Source organism: Diuraphis noxia, unplaced genomic scaffold (assembly GCF_037042655.1).
Source record: "Diuraphis noxia isolate RWA-SAM2 unplaced genomic scaffold, SU_Dnox_SAM2 contig0003, whole genome shotgun sequence".
Taxonomy (NCBI): Eukaryota; Metazoa; Arthropoda; class Insecta; order Hemiptera; family Aphididae; genus Diuraphis; species Diuraphis noxia.
In genome coordinates, this window is record NW_028301713.1 from 18,393,489 (window position 1) to 18,415,864 (window position 22,376).

Below are 22,376 nucleotides of genomic sequence, written 5' to 3' on the forward strand. Positions count from 1 at the left end.
CCCTCCCTTCGCGTTAACAGTTTTGTTTTATCAACTGAGTAAGTAGCAGCTGTACTAATATATGGTACCTATACATATTAATTGCACGAATAAAAAACGGTTTTTATTTCGGATTCCAACAAACCTATGACCTACATATGAAAATTATAAAATACCAATCCCCGCGCAAAATATTCAATCACAATATTTCTATTTAACATTTGTAATTCGAGATTATATTATTTATTTCCGGATTTTATGTTTTTGTTTGTTTTTCGATCATCCTCTTTGGTTTTAGAGTTCTATATAAAACACATACACACACGGATTTCTGGGAATTTTGAAAAATGTTCTTCATCGTTGAGTCGCTTTCGACAAAAATCGTAAATAGTTCGTAAAAAAGACAATTCCGTTCGATTTGACAAAACCCGGCAATAGGTAAACAGTTTTTTTTGTATAAAATTTGTAAGCTCTTGAATTTAAACCCTGCCAAATGTAGACGTTTTTAAGATACGTAATACGTATATGCTACACTAGACACGTGTTTCGATATATTTCTTAATTTTGCTTTTTGATTTAAAACTTCAAACTTATCTTTATTAATTTGAATAGGTAAGATTACAAGGAAACAAGGAATAAAGACGGGTTTTTTTGCATATTTTTTTCTACCGAACTTACCGATTGTGAGTAGCAGCAAAAAATGTGCTCGCGAAAGTCAAATTTTCAATCTTTATTCTCTATTATCTATACTATTACCTATAACGTGCAAACAGACTAAACTTTAGACCGTAAAAGCGATTGCCTTAAAAAAAAAAAAAATGGCAAGAAAAACTCATCGCCGAATGTACTATTGCAGAATCTTAAAGAATTACAGAATTATTGACAGAATAATTGTGTAACATAATATTATATAATAATATCATGATTAAAAATGTTTTCTGCAAAATTGTGTTTGTAATCGCAGTGTGTACAATTATTTAAAACTAATACTACGGAGAATCAATCAAGTCAAATCGCGATGAAAATAAAAAATAATTAATCGGAGCTTTTTGATGTTTTATCTATTTACACGTAGATCGTTCACTATAAAAATTCCAGTTCGATTCCTCTCCGAATTTATGTCGAAATTGTATGGCGCGGCGTGCTGATAATATGCGATAAATCGTTTTATATGAGTAATTTTTGGTATTCGGTGTCAACACCAGTGCGTTCGTCAACATGACAAGATCGGTGAGATCACATATTATTGATCAGCTCGATAACGATCCGCAGTGGCGGGTTATCGCATAACTCGTTCGATGATACCACGTGACAGGTACGCTGAAAAATTAATTAAAAAACAAAACCGTTATTTTTATCGTAGACGATTTAATAATTATTTTCCAAATATTTATTATAGGACCCAGCTAGCTTTGTGTGCACGTAGCCATCGGTGCATCGATACATGGCGGAATTATAATACTATGCCCTCTTCCTACTGCACACACGCTCAACTGGTTTACATTTTTTGTATCTCGTTTTCGGTACCTATACATAGGCACTTTTTACTTACGGGCCCGAATGCGTTGCCATCAATAATAAAATAGCGCTGAAAAAAACCTTTCTAAAATCAATATGTTTAAATCAAATGCGTATAAATTATATCCGTTGACCTATATAATTTATATTATATTATTATCATAATGACGAATTTAATAATGTCACGCAGTCGCTACTATATATATATATACTAATATAATATATTTACTACATACCTATATGTACATAGCACTTACATATGTAACAAATAGAGCAATTCGATTTTAATATATCAATATATATTTATGAGACAGAAAATGATATAGGACACCGTTGGTGGATTTACAAGGAGTGGTGTCCAGGACACTGGTTAGGTGCCCACCCATCCGTCCACATACGTCCAAATAATACTTAATAAACTATAATTTTTAATATTCTTATGATTGTATCAGATATATTAGGTAGTGTATATTTGTTTCTTATGTGTATGCAGACGATTGTTCGACCCCTCAGGACCAATATTGAAAATCCTTCACTAAAAAAAAAAAAAATAATGATATATATATATATATAAATAATAATTATGATATTTATAATACGCTGATTAATAACATATCTTAACCGCGGCGGTGATACTTTAATTTATAATAAACATTTTAAAATATTTACTTTAGGTATACGTCACGTGCGGTATCTATACAGTTGTGCGTCAGTGACGCGTAATTCAACTCGCAATACGCACTAACAGCAAATTATTATCACAAATTAAACAAAATATTACGCTAAGTCTAGATTAGATTATATTAAAAAATAAAATAAAATGTTCATTATATGTGTACTATAACGTATTCAAAAAATATGTACATCTGTTTGGGTGTCGTTAAATTTAACATAACATTTTCTTAACAAAGAAGTCGTTACATTAATCCTCTATTAAGTCTATTATGTATATATATATTTTGAGTTTTGGTCAATCTGCATTGAGCTTATCGACGATCTATACCGAATGTATGAACATCTTACATTTTTATTGTACATCACAACTTTTAATTTTTTAAATGTTTGGGTAGGTACGTATATAATAGTAGTTACTAGTTACCACGGTATATGGACAATTACCATGATTATAGTATTGTTTATCGTTGATATATATAAATAATAGTAAAAATAATAATACGTGGCATCATTGTACGAATAACCGTTTCTGTTTGAAACCTTTCGCATCGATAATGATATATACTTATACATGGAAATATAGATACACGTACTGGGTGATTCTTTTATCATTGAACACTCATTATTTCAAAAATTACTGATGTTTCTGAATATATGTTTTTACATACCTAGTTTCAAGTTGTTCAAAACCAACGGTTTTATTAAAAAATTATATTTTTAAATATTTTTTATCCTTATCATTTTTTAAGTTTTTTACTTTTTTGGATGACAACATAGAGTTTTAATTTCATATTCCAACGCAGAATATTTTTCTAAGTATTTTGATTCATAAAAATCGAATTTAGGACGAGTAGTTTATGAGTTATAAGTATTTAAAGTTTAGATTGGCAGAGTGGAGTGGTACGGAGTTACCCCGCAAAATGTTTATCCACTACTCCGCTTGACAAAACTTTAAATACCTACTTATAATTCATAAACTATTCGTTCTAAATTCGATTTTTATGAATCAAAATACTTAGAAAAATATTGTGCTTTGGAATATTAAAATTAAAACTCTATGTTGTCATTCAAAAAAGTAAAAAACTTAAAAAATATATAAGGATAAAAAATATTTAAAAATATAACTTTTTAATAAAAACGTTGGTTTTTAACAACTTGATACTATGTAAAATAATATTTTCAAAAACATTAATAATTTTTGAAATAATGAGTGCTTAATGATAAAAGAATCACCCGGTATAAACGTATAACATCAACGATACGTATAATAATAATATGGTCACATCCTTGGTTTCACGTCTTAGTCTTCTATAGGATTAATAAATTAAAGGATATTTATGTTTTTTTTCGAATTTTATAGAATAAGTTCGCCTTGCAAAATCATTCATATGTATCAAAATATATAAGAAATATGTAACAAACTTTTATATTATAATTTCAATAGATATTTTGACATAAATCGCATCACTATACTATTGCAAGCCTATATCAATGTCCCTGATCGTAACTGGCGTCACCAATGGCTTCTTATTTCTCTCCATACTTTCTCTACTAACTATATGGTCAAAACGAACCACTACATCGCTGCATGTATTTGGCAAATCAAGATCCTTCTTTCTTGTGATCTGCATTTTTTAGTTGTTTTTCTTATAATATTGTATTGTGTTTAGCGCATTGTTTGTATATTGAGCTTCAGCCCGTGTTATATACTATAAAATATAAAATATGACTAAGTCTAAGTATCACAGAATATCATAACCGAGCTTTAACTTTTAAACTATAGTAAATTCCCACCTTGGCACCATTAATATGTATGAATGTATTAAATTACGCATGGACTTCTCGCGGTACCATTGGTCTATAAAGTATACCTACTACGACGAGCAATACTTGGAACTTATTGGAATTATTCGAGGAGTATCCGAAACTGATTTAAAAAAAAGACCTGCTTAGGCACATCAGCTATAGGTAACCATAATATGTGAAATAATTAGACTGCTTAATAAAAATTAATATATCGCTATGACTTTGAACTTTGTTTTAAACGTTAATTTTTTTTTAAAATCATTGTTATTCGTTTAAAATATTTTTCTTTCATTTGTGATATTTTTTAATTAACGCATGGACTTATTTCCTTTAAATTCTATAAGTAATAAGTATAATAGCGACTTTTAGTGTACTAGATATAATTAATGACAAAATATTACATAAAATATGCATGTACATTTCCTTCCCACCACCACAAGAGCATAAATAATTGTACCCATTATTCAACTATTTATACAATTAATAACTAGATTATTATGGTGTTTAATTTGTGGCTTTATTTCAATTTTTGTGATCTTTCTTAAATCAATTTATATAATGTATAATGATATTGTGCAATGCGCGACTAATAGAAATTGTAAGAAAAAACACTAAAAACCAATAAATAGTAGTAAATGGAAAAATATTACTATATAATATTAGGTATATTGTGTCGAAATAGGATAAACCAATCATAATTAGTAGTAATAAAAAACCATCATTGTGTAACGGCCTACAATAAAATCTTTCTAATACTAATTTTTTACAACAGTTTTTCAGCATTAAGTAACAGTTTATAAATTTAATTCAAATTAATGTAATGATGTAGGATGTGTATACCTAATTAAATATTAAATTATTGTTATTCGGAGCCTTATAGTTACATTAAAATATACTCAATCATAATATTCACTAAAATAAAATTGCAGTTAAGTCTGTATAAATTAATTACCATAACATTGTTCCATTAAAAATATTATATAATCATAGATATACATATAAGTAGGTATATATTATATAATTTAATATTTAGTAATTTAATTATTTATTTCCCTTATCTACAGGGTGTTTCTTTTAAGTGGGTACACTAATTATCTCGAAAAGTATTGACTTTTTCGAAATATTTTTTTACATGGTTTCAAGTTGTTAAAAAACCAACCTTTTTATTAAAAAATTATTTTTTTATCCTTATCATTTTTTAAGTTTTTTACTTTTTTGAATGACAACATAGAGTTTTAATTTCATATTCCAAAGCAAAATATTTTTTCTAAGTATTTTGATTCATAAAAATCGAATTTAGGACGATTAGTATATGAGTTATATGTATTTAAAGTTTAGAAAAGCGGAGTAGTGGACAAACACTTTGCGGGGTAACCCCGTACCACTCTACTCTGCCAATCTAAACATTAAATACTTAAAACTCAAAAACTACTAGCCCTAAATTTGATTTTTATGAATCAAAATACTTAGAAAAATATTCTGCTTTGGAATATGAAATTAAAACTCTATGTTGTCATTCAAAAAAGTAAAAACTTAAAAAATGATAAGGATAAAAATATTTAAAAATATAATTTTTTAAATTAAAACGTTGGTTTTTTAACAACTTGAAACCATGTAAAAAAATATTTTGAAAAATGTAAATACTTTTCGAGATAATTAGTGTACCCACTTAAAAGAATCACCTTATATATCATATAACATCGTACATCGGTTAAATACTTTTAGAACTCTTTTATTTTTTATAATATTTTTTAGCCATAATTATCAAAGTTGAATGGTTTAATAAACGAACAAAATTAAAATAATGTAGCCATGTAGGTAAGAATAATGAATGTATTTGGAGAGTCATTCAACACATACAATTCAATACATATATCTGTGTTAGTACATGCACTGTAGAGTGGAAAACATTTTTATCACAATCGGTGCTTATTCAAAAATATGTATCCTTGGCTTAATCGAATTTAATATAATCCTTCTTAATTCTTAAGAAATTCATTAAACTACAGACGATAAAATGTATTAAATTAATCAATGTGTACAAATATATATATAGGGCATTAATTATTCCCATTAATATTAAGACAGCCAGAGTTGAAGGTAATCAAACTAAAGATTAAAATTATTACATATACCTATAATTTTATTGGTTAATTAAAATTAAATTAAATTAATTTGAATTTATTATTTGGATACAATAAATAATATTATTTGTTCTTATTTTTGTCCGTACATTTTATTTGGAAGTAGTTTTCTTCTCGATAAATATTTCCACAAAAATAAATATTCAGTTGTGTTGATACTTGTTATTGTTCCTACAAAATCATAATGTTCCAAATGAATTTAATGCTTAGCAATACATAAAATGGTTTTCCATATGAGAAATCAACATGTGTTTCAGTTTACAGAAATTATCTTTTAGTTTCTATGAAGAGCGATGACTATATTATTAACTGTAATCATTATATTATAAAACCTGAACTCCCTTATTAATCGATTCAATCATTCACATGATTTTCTAATTATCGATAACTTTAACTTGGGATAGATCATATTATTATAATATATTTGACATTTATACCGGAATTAATAGTGTTCAATTGTAGTTCATATAGATTATAGGTTATCAATAATGATGTTCGATAAAATTGGTTTTTTTTGACATTAATATATTTTATATAGATAATTTTAATATTCAGTTAGTAGTTTATCAACGATGATAATGTTAAATAAAATTCATTTTTATTAATTATATATTGAATTTTGTGTTTACAATAATGTAAATTAAGTATTTATTATAATATAATATACACAAATACACGATAATATAATCTTTAAAAGATTTTTACGACACTTCCGGTTTATCGGGTTGTAGGCATGACCATTGTGCTCAAGTCGATGACGATGCTGATTATACGACAATTATTTTCTCAGATCAAACGAAATGCCTAGTACGTAACCAGTTTTAGGCTTCAGTAGTTTAAAAACAGTCACTACATTTTTTTCGTCGTTCGAACTATTCGTTACAGTCGTCAGTAAATATACATCGAGGATATTCCATTTTCGTGGTAGGTACCTACTGATTATTAATAAATTTACATATCTCCTTAGAACGTTTCTATTTTATTAATTAGATTGCTAGCACAAGGGTTTTAGGAATCATTAATAAAAATATATACGTATTTTTATAAGTATAATTTTAAGTGTTACTTTAAAAACTACATTGCTCACTTTTAAATAGGCTTTCTGTTTTTTAAATTGCACTTTATAAAAATTACCTATTGGTTCCTATTTGATTTAGGTATAGCTGAATTTTTTAGTTCAGAAACATATACAGTGGCGTGGCGAGGTAAAAGTTACATGTGGGCGAAGTAGACTTAAAGAGGCCTTTTTAAAAAATTTTTTAACTTCTGTCATATTTCTCTATGGTTAATTATAAAGCCCTATGGAACGCGAGGCCCTTTGAGGTGTGAGGCCGTGGGCAATGGCCCACACCGCCCACGCCTAGCGCCGCCACTGAACATATATAATATTGTATGTGTGTGTAACAAAATAAACTAATCAGTGCATTATTATATATAATTTATATTCAATTTATTGTTACAATCTTATAAAGTTATATCTATAAACAAAAATGTTAAAACTTCTACCTCATTAGTTATTTCATTCCATTTTTACCTATTGTGAATTATAGACAATAGTCACTGATCTGATTTAATACCAAACTAATAAAATTTAAGCAAATCTATATGTATGTTGTATACTTTCTTTATTAAATTCATTATACGAATAGAGTCACGGTGCCATGGTGGTGGCAATTCATATTTACGATATAATACAATATTATATTTAATAACCAGAATAAGAGGCAATACATTATGCAATTAAACCATTTGTTAACCCAATAGTCCATGTTGCCGAGGGTCTTTATAAAAAATAAATAGTATATTTCTATCTACTCGTATAAATCATACTGAAAATACTCATACTGACAAACATATTTTGTAAATTATTGATAGACATTGTTGTGATTTTTTTTTTTTTTAATTTGATGTTTAGTTAGGCGTTCAAATTAAATATGTGCACCTATAATACTTGCAGGCTGTAATATGATTCAAAAACAAATTCAACCAAACTGCCCTGATATAATATTAGGTATATTATGTTGTATTAATAATTATATTTTAAATATTTTAAATTTATATTACCCAACGTGCGATTGAATATACAGCGTATCTAATAATACAATTAATGAAAAGAATTCTGGAATAAATTTAAATAAAATATTGTATCATTATTTATTAGTGAATCAAATATGATTTATGCATTGTATTAAGATTTTTCCCAAAGAAAAAAACAATGCTAAAGCTTGATAAGTACCTACTTATATTTAATACAAGGTTTTTATTTAGGTTACTCTTACCCAACATACATTTTTCATTTTTACGTAGTAACCAAAAGTAAAATTTGTTCAGAATGAAAAAATTAAAATAGAAAATTAACTTCAATCTTTCTTTAAAATGTATTAAAATGTATAATTTGCTTATTTAATCTATCGCGGGTTTGTTGGATTTGCGCCAAATCAAAAACATTTGTATTTAATATTCAGTGTAATATAATAATTAATAAGGATTAAGCCAATTAAGGAATATAATATCAACAGATACCAACGCTCTTTACTAATTACCAATATAATAAAATAAGTAAAACAATAAGATTCACGCTTAATCATTAGCATAATACAAAATAATGAATTAATGACCTTAATAATTATTAGGTTTATGAATACTAAGTAGATATACTTGTGCATTTATTTATTTTTATTGCGTTTGTTTTTTAAATATGTGCGTTTTAATTTATATCTCCCCGGATCATCATACTACAACTATTTTTCGATGTAATTAATTATTTTAAAAGACGTTCAATGAATATAAATTACCAACAATTAATGAATATGTGTAACGGACAAAGTTGAAATAAGTTACAATTGTCCGGGCATTATTACAGTGCTTAATTATATTTGGGCATTTTAGGTTAAATATTCAATACCTATATATTAAAAATAAAATAAAACTTCTTACTGAGTACTTATATATAGGTACTTAATTATTTATTACTAAAAACTAATGTTGGGCAGTAAGCACATAGCCACATAGGATATAGTTTTATATTACTTTATTTATCACATCATACAGAACTATTATAGCATTGTTAGTAAAATCTACCTGCAGATGTTTTGCATTTACACCGATTAGTCTTACACAGTGCAAGTATACCTATCGTAGCTTGGTCTCGTTTATACGATGGTTTTATATCATGGTGAAAACTCCAAGTTTTCATAAATTTAACGAACTTTATATCGTCGCTCCACTTTCTGCAGAAATGATTATCGTGGCTAACCATGTTGCGAGTATATTTTGAATTGAATAATTAAATTATTTTGAATTTATTGTTGAAATTACGGATCGGTTAGTGTATCAGCAGCCGTTGTCGCAAACCTACATTGTGTACAGTTAGATGTATAAGGTAGATAGGTACCTATCTCATAACTCGTAAGTTGTGTTACGTAACAATAATTTGTTATACAAAATAGGTACCATTCGATATAAATGTGTCTAGTGCGCTGCATTATTTAATTCACTTTTCCTACTTTCCTACAATTTCGATATTAAAATTATCAGTCTTACATCGTTAAAACTTTATTGTATAAAGCACTCGGGCATTTCATAATAAAGCACGATTTCCTACTTTATTCACAAAACATATATGTATGAATATATTATTATAACTAGACACTATTATAATAATTTTATATTTAAAATTAAATCAAATATATTTGATTGAAATATAACTATCATAGCGATAATTCAACTTATGTATGACTATTATAATGGTATTCATCACAATTAGATAAAACAAAAAAAAAACATAAATATTGCAGATGATCTATTGACTGTTGTTTTTATGCAAGGTGGTTGTATAATATTTACACTGGAATCATTTCTATATCATAAGTTATTTGTCATGTAACTATTTTTTGAACAATATTTTAAATCCAATAGTGGTAGTAAAATAAAATAATTGATAACAATATGTCGTAAAAATTGTGTTCAACGTCGACGATGATAATATTAAATAAATACTGATTCAAGGGCGAATTAAAAATTTGTGTAGGTATCTATACGGAGTGGACAATTGAATTAAAAACATTTTTACGATGCTGATTTTTAATATACAATGAAAAATTATATTATATTTTTTGGTGAATGGGGGAGGGGGATTCCAGAGCTCACTTTTCTACCTGGACTCGTCCTCGATATTATTATAGCAGTAATACCTATCTAATATTTAGAAAACAACTATTCAGTGTTTGAACTTTTTATATTTTTATTCCCTCTAATAAGACTATAATTGGTAGGTATAATTATATCAATTCAATCTATTTATAACTATTGCACAGATTTTATTGTAGCATTTATTTTTGTAATGAGTATTGAAATATATTATTGTTTAAAAAGTAAATATACGAACATTTCAAAAGAAAAATCTTTCTTCCCCACATAATACTAAACAATTGGAAAATTGTGTACAAAGGCCGATTGTTACTAAAATCAGGCAAACGGTTACAAAATAATTTAAATAATATACCAATGTTAAATAAGGATTTATTTTGGAAATATTTTTGACATATAAAAACAAAAATGGTTAGGCGCCTGATTAAATATATATAAAATATAAAATACAAAATACCGAGCAAAATACAATAGTTGTACATATATATATTGGTATATGAGATGCATAACAAAACAATTCTTTCTTATATACCTAATATAAGCAGCATGCTACTAGATATTTGTCCTCTACAAGGAAAATTGAATATGTATTTTGCCCATCAAAGGCAAATAAATTGGAGCCGTTATAACTTATATTATTGTAATTAGAAAACATGATTTGAAGGTCAGAAACTCAGAATGTGCAAAATATATTTCTTTCCAAAAAACAATTGTTAATTTGTATATGTTGGTACTTGGTTAGGTTACTTGGTAGTGTCTAACTGAGACTTGAGAGGGTTGAATTTCCTCTTAATTAAAAAAAAAAAAAAAAAAAAAAAACAATAATATTAGGTACCCATCATTCTAATTATATCCTAATTAATAAGTCATGAATTTCAGGTACTTACATTTCTTTTACACTTTTGTATACCTTTTCTAATTTTTTTTCCAATTCAAGCACAATATATATTAACGTTCCTTCAATTTTGATTTTAATTTGTAGGTGTTATGAATATTAAACGGTAGGATTTTTAAAGGTGCAGGTAATCGTAGTGAATATTTATATATTTGCGCTGAATATAAATCAAAATCATGTGGTTCAGTACACATGCATAAACATATTAGGTACCTATGACCTACCTATATCGCATTTGATTACTTGTTCTAATTCGCTGTTCCTGCGCGCGTTTATAACCTACACAATATGACACAATAAATGAATTATTATACCCAGTGTCTATTTAAAAACATGTACTTATGGCTACCTACGTATTGTTTTTACTAGGTTTTAAATTAAAAATTCTCTCCAAAACCCCGCCCCACTAAATTAGTTTAGGAATAAAATACGATGTAACAGTCAGTAGTCACTGCAATAAATTGTGAAAAATAGTCGAACGATGGATAGCGGGCTGTATGCCCATAAAAGGTATATCGTCGTATTGGTGAAGTCTGACAAATAGTAAAAAATTATCTACATACCTCTAGAAAGTACATTTTTAGATGTCTCAGTACTCGGTAAAAGAATTCATCGATTATTGCGAAAATGCGAATAAACGATAATACGAACAATTGAATCAATGAAAGAAGAAAAAAAAAGTTTTTTCGTGGTTTTTTTGTTTATTGCTTTTATAATTCGACATTTCAACGGTTAACATCGGCTATAGCATTTTAATAATATATATTTAATGTATAATGAGCCGCAGAACGGATTTTCTAAATAATTCGATCGCGGCGGAAAAAATAACTTCCTACAGTCTGCACAGAATCAGTAATTACGATTTACGACACGCGCCGTCCCGTTCGGTCTTCGGCCGACTTGTAGAAAACCATAATATTCTGTGTTTATATAGTTGTGGAAAACCGGCGGCAGATGGCGTACCGAGTATTACAGTTGGTCTCAACCTAGATTATTGTCGTACAACCGTTAATAATATTTATTCGTACCTTTTAATGATCGCCTACAACCGAAAAAATTCGTATCGAGAACATTCACGGTAGGCGAGCAGGTTGCCGATGAGCGTCTGCAGGCTGCAGCTCTTTGGAAGCAGCTCGAAGAGGCGCCGCGTCGGCCGGTCCGCGCCACGCCGGAGATACCCAGGTATACATGCCAGCGAACTTTTTGTTGTTACCGCGGCAAACATAACTATAAAAAAAATAAACAATAATATTATGCGATATGATATGCCGTTATCATCTACGAACGTCACTATTATCACTTATTTTCGAGTGTCCCGCGGTCTCCGCAACTGGTTGTTAATCATCGTCACCATCATTAATAACATAGTAAAATATTATATTGTACACACTTGTCAATTGTCACTTTTAGTTACAGTAATACAGTGTACTACTGTACTACGCAAGCACACACACCGCACAGTTGCTGCGTTCGGCTGTCGGTGTCGATTTCCGAGGGCTTGAGGTAGAAGAGCTGATCTCTCTTGCAGTGAATACGATTATCGTATTACATACCGTATCGACGATCTGACAAATATTTATTCACGCACTCCTCTTGACGAACGGTCGTCGTTTAGATCTGAGCGTGTCGGTGTTTGCTCGTGCACGTCTGTGTGACTGTGTAGTACACATTTGCACACATATCGTGTAGAAAATGTAAAATGTAAAACGGACGTCGTAGGGACCGCATGAAATAATGTGACGTTTAAAGAAGTAAGTGGAGCCTGTTTCCTTGAAAACCCTTGTGCTTTCTAGTTTTCATGACAATTAATTGTATCTACCGCTTTGTTTGTATAGAAACGTTCTTGAGCACTCATTTATTATCTTTTCAACTTTTATTATTATTTTTTGTTTGTTTTCTATCCGTCTTTCTTAGCGTGTGCTCATAATTACTTTAACAATGCAGCTTTATTTGGCCAACACTGTTCAGAAGTATGTGCATGTCTATTAGACAGTTGACACATATGCACAGTGAAAACCTGCAGAAATTATTATGGTAATGGAATCCACTAGCATGGTTAGTTCTACGATTGAACAGTTTTACACTCCGATGACGGTGACAATCTTTAAGAGCTGCAGTGGTGGCGAATATTATGTCCGTTACCGAGTACTGCCAGGTTTGATTTTCATTATATTTAGCTGTGTTGTCCTACATTTTCAAAACATTGCAGATTGAATTATAATGTTAGATTTTTAACACTTCTGAATAACGGTTCTAATCAATTCTAGCATAGATATACATACCTGATATAGCATATGTTTTTAAAGATTTAATCTCAAAACTGTATAGACCTAAGCAGAGTTTATATAGGGGTATATATTGAGAGCCTATATAAGAAATAATATAATGTTGAATTTTATAATAATTCTAAGTACCTATATAACTTTGCTTAAATATGTAAATTTGTTTATTTTCCATTTTAAATGGATTTTGCTGGAGGCCTATATTACATTTTAAAATTGCTTACCAAAGATATTTGGTTTCTACCGATATTGATAAAATTAATCTAACTGATTTCTATTCTTATTGTTTGTTTTTCAATGATAAAGTTAAGTGTAGGTACATCAATAGTATTTTTTTAGCAAAACCCTATACATATAATGTACAATGCAAGTTAAATTCTGATACTGGCAAATTGCTTCTACATTTTATAATGAAAAATTGTACCTCCATACTCTAAACCGGTGCCCAGCTCAGGAATTTTAATGGGAGGGGATAAAAATATTTTAAATAAAAACTATTGAAAGAATTAAAAAAAAAAAGATGGTTAGTCCGTTCTCGTGTGTGTTCTCCCGTAATCTGAATAATATAATTTTACCACCCATCATATTTATTATATTTAATAACACAAAAATCAATTAAGAATATTATTAAATATATTATAAAATGTTCATCTGTTGAAATTAAACGAACATAGAGAAAAAAAATTGTATGGCATTAGCATCTTCTTGCTCAAGTATTATTATTGTATTTTCTTCTTAATACCTACATTTTACAAATAAAATTAACAACTTAGGAATATTTCCTGCTGCTTACAAATATTTAATAAATTGGAAATTTGAGTGTTAAAATAATTGAATTTTGTGAAAATATTGATTGGTTTCTACTATGTAAAATGTCTAAACATGCATCAAAAGTTATGTATTAATGAACAAATATAACAAATATAATTTAATGAGAATAATGATTCTTTCCATAATATTTTTTATAAAAAAGAGGTTTTTTTAGCTTTCCTCATACCTTAGGTTAATAATTAATGCCTTATAGAATTAGTCTATCACCAAAAGTTTTCATTTTTAAATTTAACTAAACAATTTTTTTTATAAAATCATGTTTAATTATAAATGTGTATTAGATGTGTCAAATTTAAACAAATTAATATTTTTTTAACATTTATTAGAAAAATATATATTGGCAGTGAATTGCTTGAGGGGAGTAGTTACCCAGCAGTAACACTCGACTGAACATTAATAATTTCATATATTATATATACATACATTCATATAAAAACAAAGTTATTATCCTTTTTTCAATTAAATTAGCTTATATGTATGTGTATATTGGTTTTAATAATATCTCATTAGTATTAGTCATCTGAGTTGATTATTTGTATGTAATATTGGTGTTTACATTAATTTTTTTAATTATAGTATCACTGCATGGCTTTTTACTTTGGATTATATATCTTTTATAATAAATATGATTTTAATTAAATTTGAAATAAAATAATATTTAATGAATTGAATAAATGCAATGAATTGAAAACAGCTTGTATTTATTTTAGTGAAATTAGGTCTGCTACAGCCTTCAGGTTATAAAAGCATTTGAGCTACAAACTGAGAAAGGTGAGTTTCAATTTAAAAAAATGCTTATTGCATGCAAAATGCAAATTGCGCATGGATGGTATATAGTTCGTTGCTCAGATTTTAATATATTTGTGGCTATATTTTTCAACTATTCCAATTGTTAGTAATTTGTTATCAATAAATTGGATATAAACTTATATTACAACTTACTATTGGAAATATTAGGAAATATAATTATAATTTGGAAATTTACAATTTTTTCAATGTATTCAAATTTAAGTACCTTTATTTTTACATAATGTTATAATGTATTAAGATTGTTATTAAGTTCATAAAAATAATATATATTAATTTACGCTTTTTTCCTTTATCTTAAAATCTATTTAATATTTGACCATTGAAATTTAATGGTATACATTAAAAAAAAAAAACTACATTCTTATTGGGGTGTAAGGTATGTTATTTTGTTATTTTAACTAATGCCATGAATGTTATTTTATTTTTACGTAAACAATTTTCTGGGTAAAAAGTTTTTTTTAATTGATAAATTAATATTATGTCATATTGAATACATTATCAAATTATGCTATGATATAATATTATGGATTTAAAATATATTAATTTTTTCACTAGTACTAGGGGTAGGTCAGTAGGTCACTATTTCTTAGTCTATTATTCTCCTGATAAGATTTATTGTTTATTGTTCAAATGGCTTCGAGGTTTGAAATGTAAATAAATAAACTTAAAATATTTAATATGTGATATAAATTTGGTTGGTATCATGAAATACTTAGAAATTGATTTAAGCAATAATGAGAGCAATAATTATTCTAAACTTACATATTTTGCTTTGTGATGCCATCCAAGGAGTCATGAAGTAACTATTATATATTACTAGTATAATACATACAACTGTCTACTTGCATTAATTGTCCTTTGACTTCAGTTCAGTTAAATTCATTTTCGTAAGCTTGGCAAATCAACTATAAGTTATAAAACTCGTAACGTCAAATACCAACAACAATGATAATAGTTATAATTACAATAACACTGATACTAGTAGGTATATCACATCAAACAAATTATGAATCCAACTGGTACTATTAAAAGCAGACTTTATGAAAAAAAAATAATATAAATAGTTTGTGTTAAAGATAGTAATCAGTATTTAGTTCTGTATATTTTTTGTAAGTCCATACTTAAATAGTGTCAGTATTTATAGAATATATGAATATATATATATATTATTGTTAGGTACCTAGGTATATCGGTAATTATCACAATACAATAAACCTGTACAATCACTGGATTAAATTAAGCAATACCATTAATTGGGCAATTAGTGTTCAGTTACTGGATTTTGTTAAATTTTAATTACTAGAAATTGAACAACTAAATATGTAGTTGTGATAAGTGTTTTTAAAATTTGTAAGAAAATCATACATAAATTAGTTTTTATCTCAAGAAAACAAATAATTGCGATATATAATTAATATTTTTTAAGCTGCTCAGTTCCCACAAAAAGTAATTTATGGCACTTTGATAAATTTGGTCCAAGCACATGAAAAATGAAAATTTGATAGGTTATCTTGATTTTGAATTGTTGTCATGTGTTTGTAATTACTTATTGTTAATAATTATCAAACTGTGGTAATACATTATGACCATTAAATTTATTATTGGAAACAAAATTTATTTATTTGATTTAGGTAGGTTCCTACTGCCTACCTAGTTTTCTTAATTTTATAGCATTTGTTCATGACGTTCAATTTACTGAAAGGTGATTGAGTGATCAAATATTCAATAACTAAAAAAAAAATAGTCAGTTCACTCTAGCAGTGCCGTAACTAGCTTTATGTGCGCCCTTGGCAACCAATGTTATAAATGTATAATGAATTTTTAGTATTTAAATGGTATAAAAATTGCGCCCCTAGTGCGATCATTTTTAACTGCGCCCTTGGCCACCGCCCACCTCGCCAATGCTTAGATACGGCACTGCACTCTAGTATCGATAGGTGTTTGGGTTTTGATTTTGTGTGCATGTTACAATATTATTAATACAATTTAAAATATTTTTTTCAACTACAATTCTATTTACTAAAATATTTATCAAAATATAGTAATAACCAGGAATGATTTCATAGAATTATAATTATTGTTATAAATAGATGAAAACAACAATTTATATTAATTGTTAGATCTTAATGAACTCTGACATCAATTCTGTCTATTAACTGTGCAGGCAGAACATATTCACAGTATTTGATTATAAACCTAATAAAAAACCATGTTATTTAGCTGGAGGTAGTTAAATAACTGTTGTTAAATATTTTTTATCAAACAAATAATATGTTGCAATAATTTAATATTGTTCACAAATTTACTTAAATTGTTTGTATAATGTGATCCATTTAAATATCTACACTCATTATTTCAAAATTAACTTTTTTGAAAATATTATTGTTATATGATGTTGTTACAAAACAACATTTTTGAATGACAATAAACATTTTCAAGTTACAAGTAGGTGAACAGAGAAATGGACTATTATTTTAGTAAGATACTCTTGTGCTACACTATTCCATTTATGACTAATCTTAATAAATTATCTACTTATTTGGAATTCAATTTTTGAAGTATTTTTTCCCCAATAGTCAGTTTCAGAATATGAAATAAAAAATATAAAAAATTGATTAAATTAATTAAAAATGTTGTTTTTGAAAATAATATCAAATAAAAAAATATTTTTGAAATATTAAATGATAGATTACCCTGTATAATAACATTTACAATTTATTCTATATTGATTTGTGAATAATTAAGAATCTATTACAATGCTTACTATATTATTAATACATCATCAAACTCATAAAACTATTCAATTATTTAAACCATACAGTACTCAAATGATATTGGTTTTATTTCTTTGTGTACTTCTCTAAATAAATTGTATGCCTTTATTCATAATATATATTTATTTTATAGATTCAGGTACGGATGGGGAAAGCCAGAGCGGCAGCAAAGAGCAGCTTAGCGAAAGAAAAATGCCTAAGCCTCCTCCTATTTCTACCATCACGTATAAGGTAATGTTTTAAATTTAAATATTTGATTTTGTTTTTATTTAATACATGGTTTGTTACAATTTATTAGGTTGAAGCATCAGATACATTGACTTCAGTTGCCGCTAGGTTCGACACAACACCATCTGAGTTAGCCATACTGAACCGGCTATCGTCACGCACACTATTTCCCGGTCAGATCCTTCGTGTCCCAGACAAAAAGCGAATATCTGTGTCAGAGTCAGATGCGTCTCAAGTAATTTTCAGCTCATAAATTACGAATGATTGATTATAGGTTTAAAATATTTAATTTTAATTTTAGGGAGGTCTTAGCAATTTAGATTTATCCGAAACCAACAGTTACACATCAGCCGATGGAGAAAGTAGACCTGGATCTGGGCCTTCTACCGGCAATGATAATAAAGATATCATTGATAAAAGGGAAGATGGTATGGCATATAAATAATTAAACTAAAAATCATATTATCTTTTTAAAATCCTTCTAAGTTTTAAAAATGAGTTTATTGTACTACCATTATATTATTATAGTATAATGTAAGGGTCTAATTTCCTATTTGTGGCAACTTTTTAATAAAAATTGAGATTCAGAACTTTATACAATATAAAAGTGAAACATAAGCACTCAAATATTTAACTACTACTCAGTGAGTGATGTTTTACTTTTTGTCATGTAAGGTACCAAACTGCCATGTCAGTCAAAACTCAAAAGTAATATCTAAAGGACAGATTTTTATTGAAATACATTTTTTAAAGTAGTTGTCAGTTGAAATATCTAAAGTTTGAATAGAGTTGAGTAAATTTCATGAAATGTTGAATAAAATTACATAATTTCATTTTAAATATGCTAAAACATTTTAGAATAAATTAATATTTTAAATTATTTTTTTGATATTCCCAATCATTTTTTCTGCATTGATGTACATTAATCTTTCTTTTTTATTGTCTTTTTGTAATAATAGGAGTAATTCAGTCAATTATAGTTAATTTTAAAATATATATTGTACCTATCCAATTTCTTTCAACATGATAAAAATTAAAAAAAAAAAAATTTGTTGATTCTTAACAGTTTTTATTATAAAAATGGTAGGTAGTAATAACTTAAAAATAAAATTTAAAATTCAAAATTTAAATATGTTAGTGAGGTTTTTATAGGATTTTTATATTTATTTTAGCTAAATGTTGGTCAGTTTGTCAGTTATGAATGATTTATAAATATTCAAATAGTTTTACTTTTAAATCAATTAAAAATTTGTCCTCCTGTTATAGCTAATAAATAATGAAGCATTATTATGCTTGATGTTACTATACCTGTAATATTCAACACTTATTCTTCGGTCAGATCACAATAGTGTTGCATTCCTATGGTCCACCAATAATATAATATATTTTATAAAATAATATTTAATATCTAGGAAATTATTTTATTTTTATTTTTTATACGCATTTTATTTCAACTTAAAAATTTGCAGCATTTTAAATTGTTGAATATAAATATGAAAATGCTGTCAGTAGGATATTGTGTTTTACACTTAAATCAAATTGTTATAGTCATCTACTAATTGATAATTTAAAAGATAAGATATATATATATACATATAATTTTGCTTATTAGAAATAATAAAAAACCTTAATAATTAGATGTATCTTGTAATTTTCAATTGGTTATCTAATAATGACACATTTATTATTACCTACTTACCTTTTTTGTTGGTATGTGTATATTCATATTGTCTGTTGCAAATCAGAACGATAAAATAGTTTTAAAAATGTAATTGTTTCAATATGATTAAAGTGAATATATTAAATTTATGAAAAAATAAATTTGCTTATATCAAAAATATGCAATATCTAATAATAATAAAAAAAAACTATGCAATAACAATTTTTTATTCTTACATTGTATTACCAAACTATATTTTTAATATTATATTAGTTTCTTACAAATATGCAATTTCATTGAGTTCAGAGTTTTGATCATAATATACTGATTATTGAAAAACTATTTCTGAAATTAATTTTTGTTAGTGAAATCAAACTTATGTATTAGATATCAATACATTTTACAGAAGTTATAACATACTATATATTTTCTCATTTTTATTAGGTAACTATTATTATAATATTCATATGCAAATTTTCATAAGAAAAATTTATTGGTTATCAAATGACCTTTTCATTAATACAATATTTGAAGAGTTATATCGTGATATTAAATCACCACCTTTTCTAGGAATATTTTAAGTAGGATGTCACCTTACATATTATAAATTGATTTATAAAAGTATAAATTTTAGCATTGTATTAATGGTATTTAATTGCCTGTTATTAATAAAATCTTGTTCAATACGAGATAATACTAATATACACTCCCCCTTACATTTCTATAAATAATATATATTGCAAATATAATTTGTGCAATTTTTATTATTGAAATCATGAATTCGATACATAAAAATTAATGAGTAAATAAACATATTTATTATTTATGATTGAAAAATTAAATTAATATTATTCTTAGGCTGTAACTCTATATACTTCTCATTTTATTTTAGCATACTAATCTCCCAGCGTGTAATTACAATTAACATAAAAACTGTTTTAAATGTGTACAGTGTCATACTATTGTTAAAACAAACTGTAATTATTCAATTTAAAATAAGAAGCATTTACTTTGTGTTATCTTGTTGCTGATGGTATTGTTCTCAAGTGCAATGAGTTTATACGCAGTTGCCATAATGTGACTGATTTTAAAATTCTTATCTGCTTTAACAGCCATACATGTTTTAATTTGATACTAATATCAGTAAATAATTCGAGTATCATTTCTCTCGTAATAATGAATTAAGTCATCCGCAGTATTATTTTAATATTTCTTATTAATGCAAAACATATCAAAATAGTAATTTAAAAATCATTAAATTGTTTTTTTTTTAAATATTGTTACGTAAATATTCATGTAATACACGTTAAATAAAATGAGAGGCATAGTTATGTCTCCAAAGTATCTCTTACAACATAAGGGTTATGTATATTTTGGTATTAAAAATCCTTCAATTATTCATTAATTTTTCTCTTGTCTTACATTTTATATTTTTAGATAATAATTACTTTACAAATTTGTTGTTGCAGACATGTTGGATACATTACGGCCTTCATCTCCAAAACCAGGTCATCCAGAACGCATTGGTTCTTCAGTATCTCCTTCATCAGGTAGATCACATTCGCGCGGTGTAGAAAGGTTCCTCAAAATAAATGTCAGACACATCACAGATGGACAAGTACGACAAATTATATTTACATACATAAAATTAGTAAAAATAATAATGTAAATTTGTTAGGGTGTGGTGGGTGGTGTATTGTTGGTTACTCCAAATGCTGTCATGTTTGATCCAAATGTCTCTGACCCGTTGGTTATTGAGCATGGTCCCGAGTCTTATGGTGTCATAGCTCCTATGGAATTTGTGGTGAATGCTGCAATATATTATGATATAGCGCACATGAGAGTTGCTGGCCCTTACCAATCAACTGGGTTTGTTATTTAACATAAATTCTGGATGATAGTTATGATTTTTATTTACTGTTTAATTATTTTAGAAGTGAAAATGAGAATGTTACAAAGCCAGCAATTTATCATCTATCTCCCGTTATTAAATCTGAAACATTGGAAGACAGTGAACATAAATCTCCAACTATGTTAACTACAATGCAAACCGATTCATTGGACAGCGCAACATTAGATTTACAGATATCTCCTGGAGGTCGAACTGATTCCCTCTTGGCTAAGGATGAAACTTTTCCAGAACTCAGGTAATTTAAATAATACCTATTTATTTTGTTTTGTTTTACATTTTAATTCAAAAATATTTTTAGATCTTCTACTGAAGATGAAGAAGAAGATGGTAGCATTTGTTCATGCAATGCGCAGAGGAATGATGGGGCTGCATTTCCAAAAGCATTTGATCGTGATCTAGTCACACCAAGTCCAATGAATAGATCTAATGATGCATTGGTTAGTTATTTAAATAACTTTTGTCTACTTATTAATGTATCACTAAATATAATATTTTTATTTTAGAAGAGATCAGACAAAGAATTACCCATTGAACACATTAGTAATGAAGATGATAGGCCACTCTCTTCAATGTCAGCAGAACAAGATGCCGTTTGTAGTATACGTAATATGGAACAGCGCAGGCAATCTTCGATTGACCAACACTGGGCAATGCCAAACAAAGTCAGATCTCTTGATGACGAGCCTCCAGCTCATCACGCAGTACAAGGTATT

At 27.3% G+C, this 22,376-nt stretch overlaps 1 protein-coding gene and 1 long non-coding RNA gene across 13 annotated transcripts in view; one reads left to right on the forward strand and one right to left on the reverse strand.

The window, feature by feature from the left end:
- The window catches only part of mtd (TLD domain-containing protein mustard), a 185,872-nt gene that overhangs the window by 144,230 nt on the left and 19,266 nt on the right, over positions 1-22,376 (forward strand). For 8 of the 12 annotated variants that reach the window (XM_015508808.2, XM_015508802.2, XM_015508804.2 and 5 more), the window contains 8 exons: positions 17,997-18,094; positions 18,162-18,326; positions 18,393-18,519; positions 21,221-21,369; positions 21,430-21,620; positions 21,686-21,898; positions 21,962-22,100; positions 22,167-22,371. In XM_015508808.2, coding sequence (XP_015364294.2) covers positions 17,997-18,094; positions 18,162-18,326; positions 18,393-18,519; positions 21,221-21,369; positions 21,430-21,620; positions 21,686-21,898; positions 21,962-22,100; positions 22,167-22,371 — 1,287 coding nt within the window. Of the gene's footprint in view, positions 1-12,758; positions 12,918-13,122; positions 13,322-14,989; positions 15,051-17,996; positions 18,095-18,161; positions 18,327-18,392; positions 18,520-21,009; positions 21,128-21,220; positions 21,370-21,429; positions 21,621-21,685; positions 21,899-21,961; positions 22,101-22,166; positions 22,372-22,376 lie in introns of those variants that run through there. The other 4 variants (XM_015508813.2, XM_015508811.2, XM_015508810.2 and 1 more) reach the window with 4 other exon arrangements.
- On the reverse strand, positions 1,837-12,576 carry LOC149056910 (uncharacterized). Its single transcript, XR_016191068.1, has 3 exons — positions 12,453-12,576; positions 12,195-12,393; positions 1,837-2,032 (listed from the first exon to the last, which is right to left on the reverse strand). It is a non-coding gene; the product is annotated as an uncharacterized LOC149056910 (long non-coding RNA).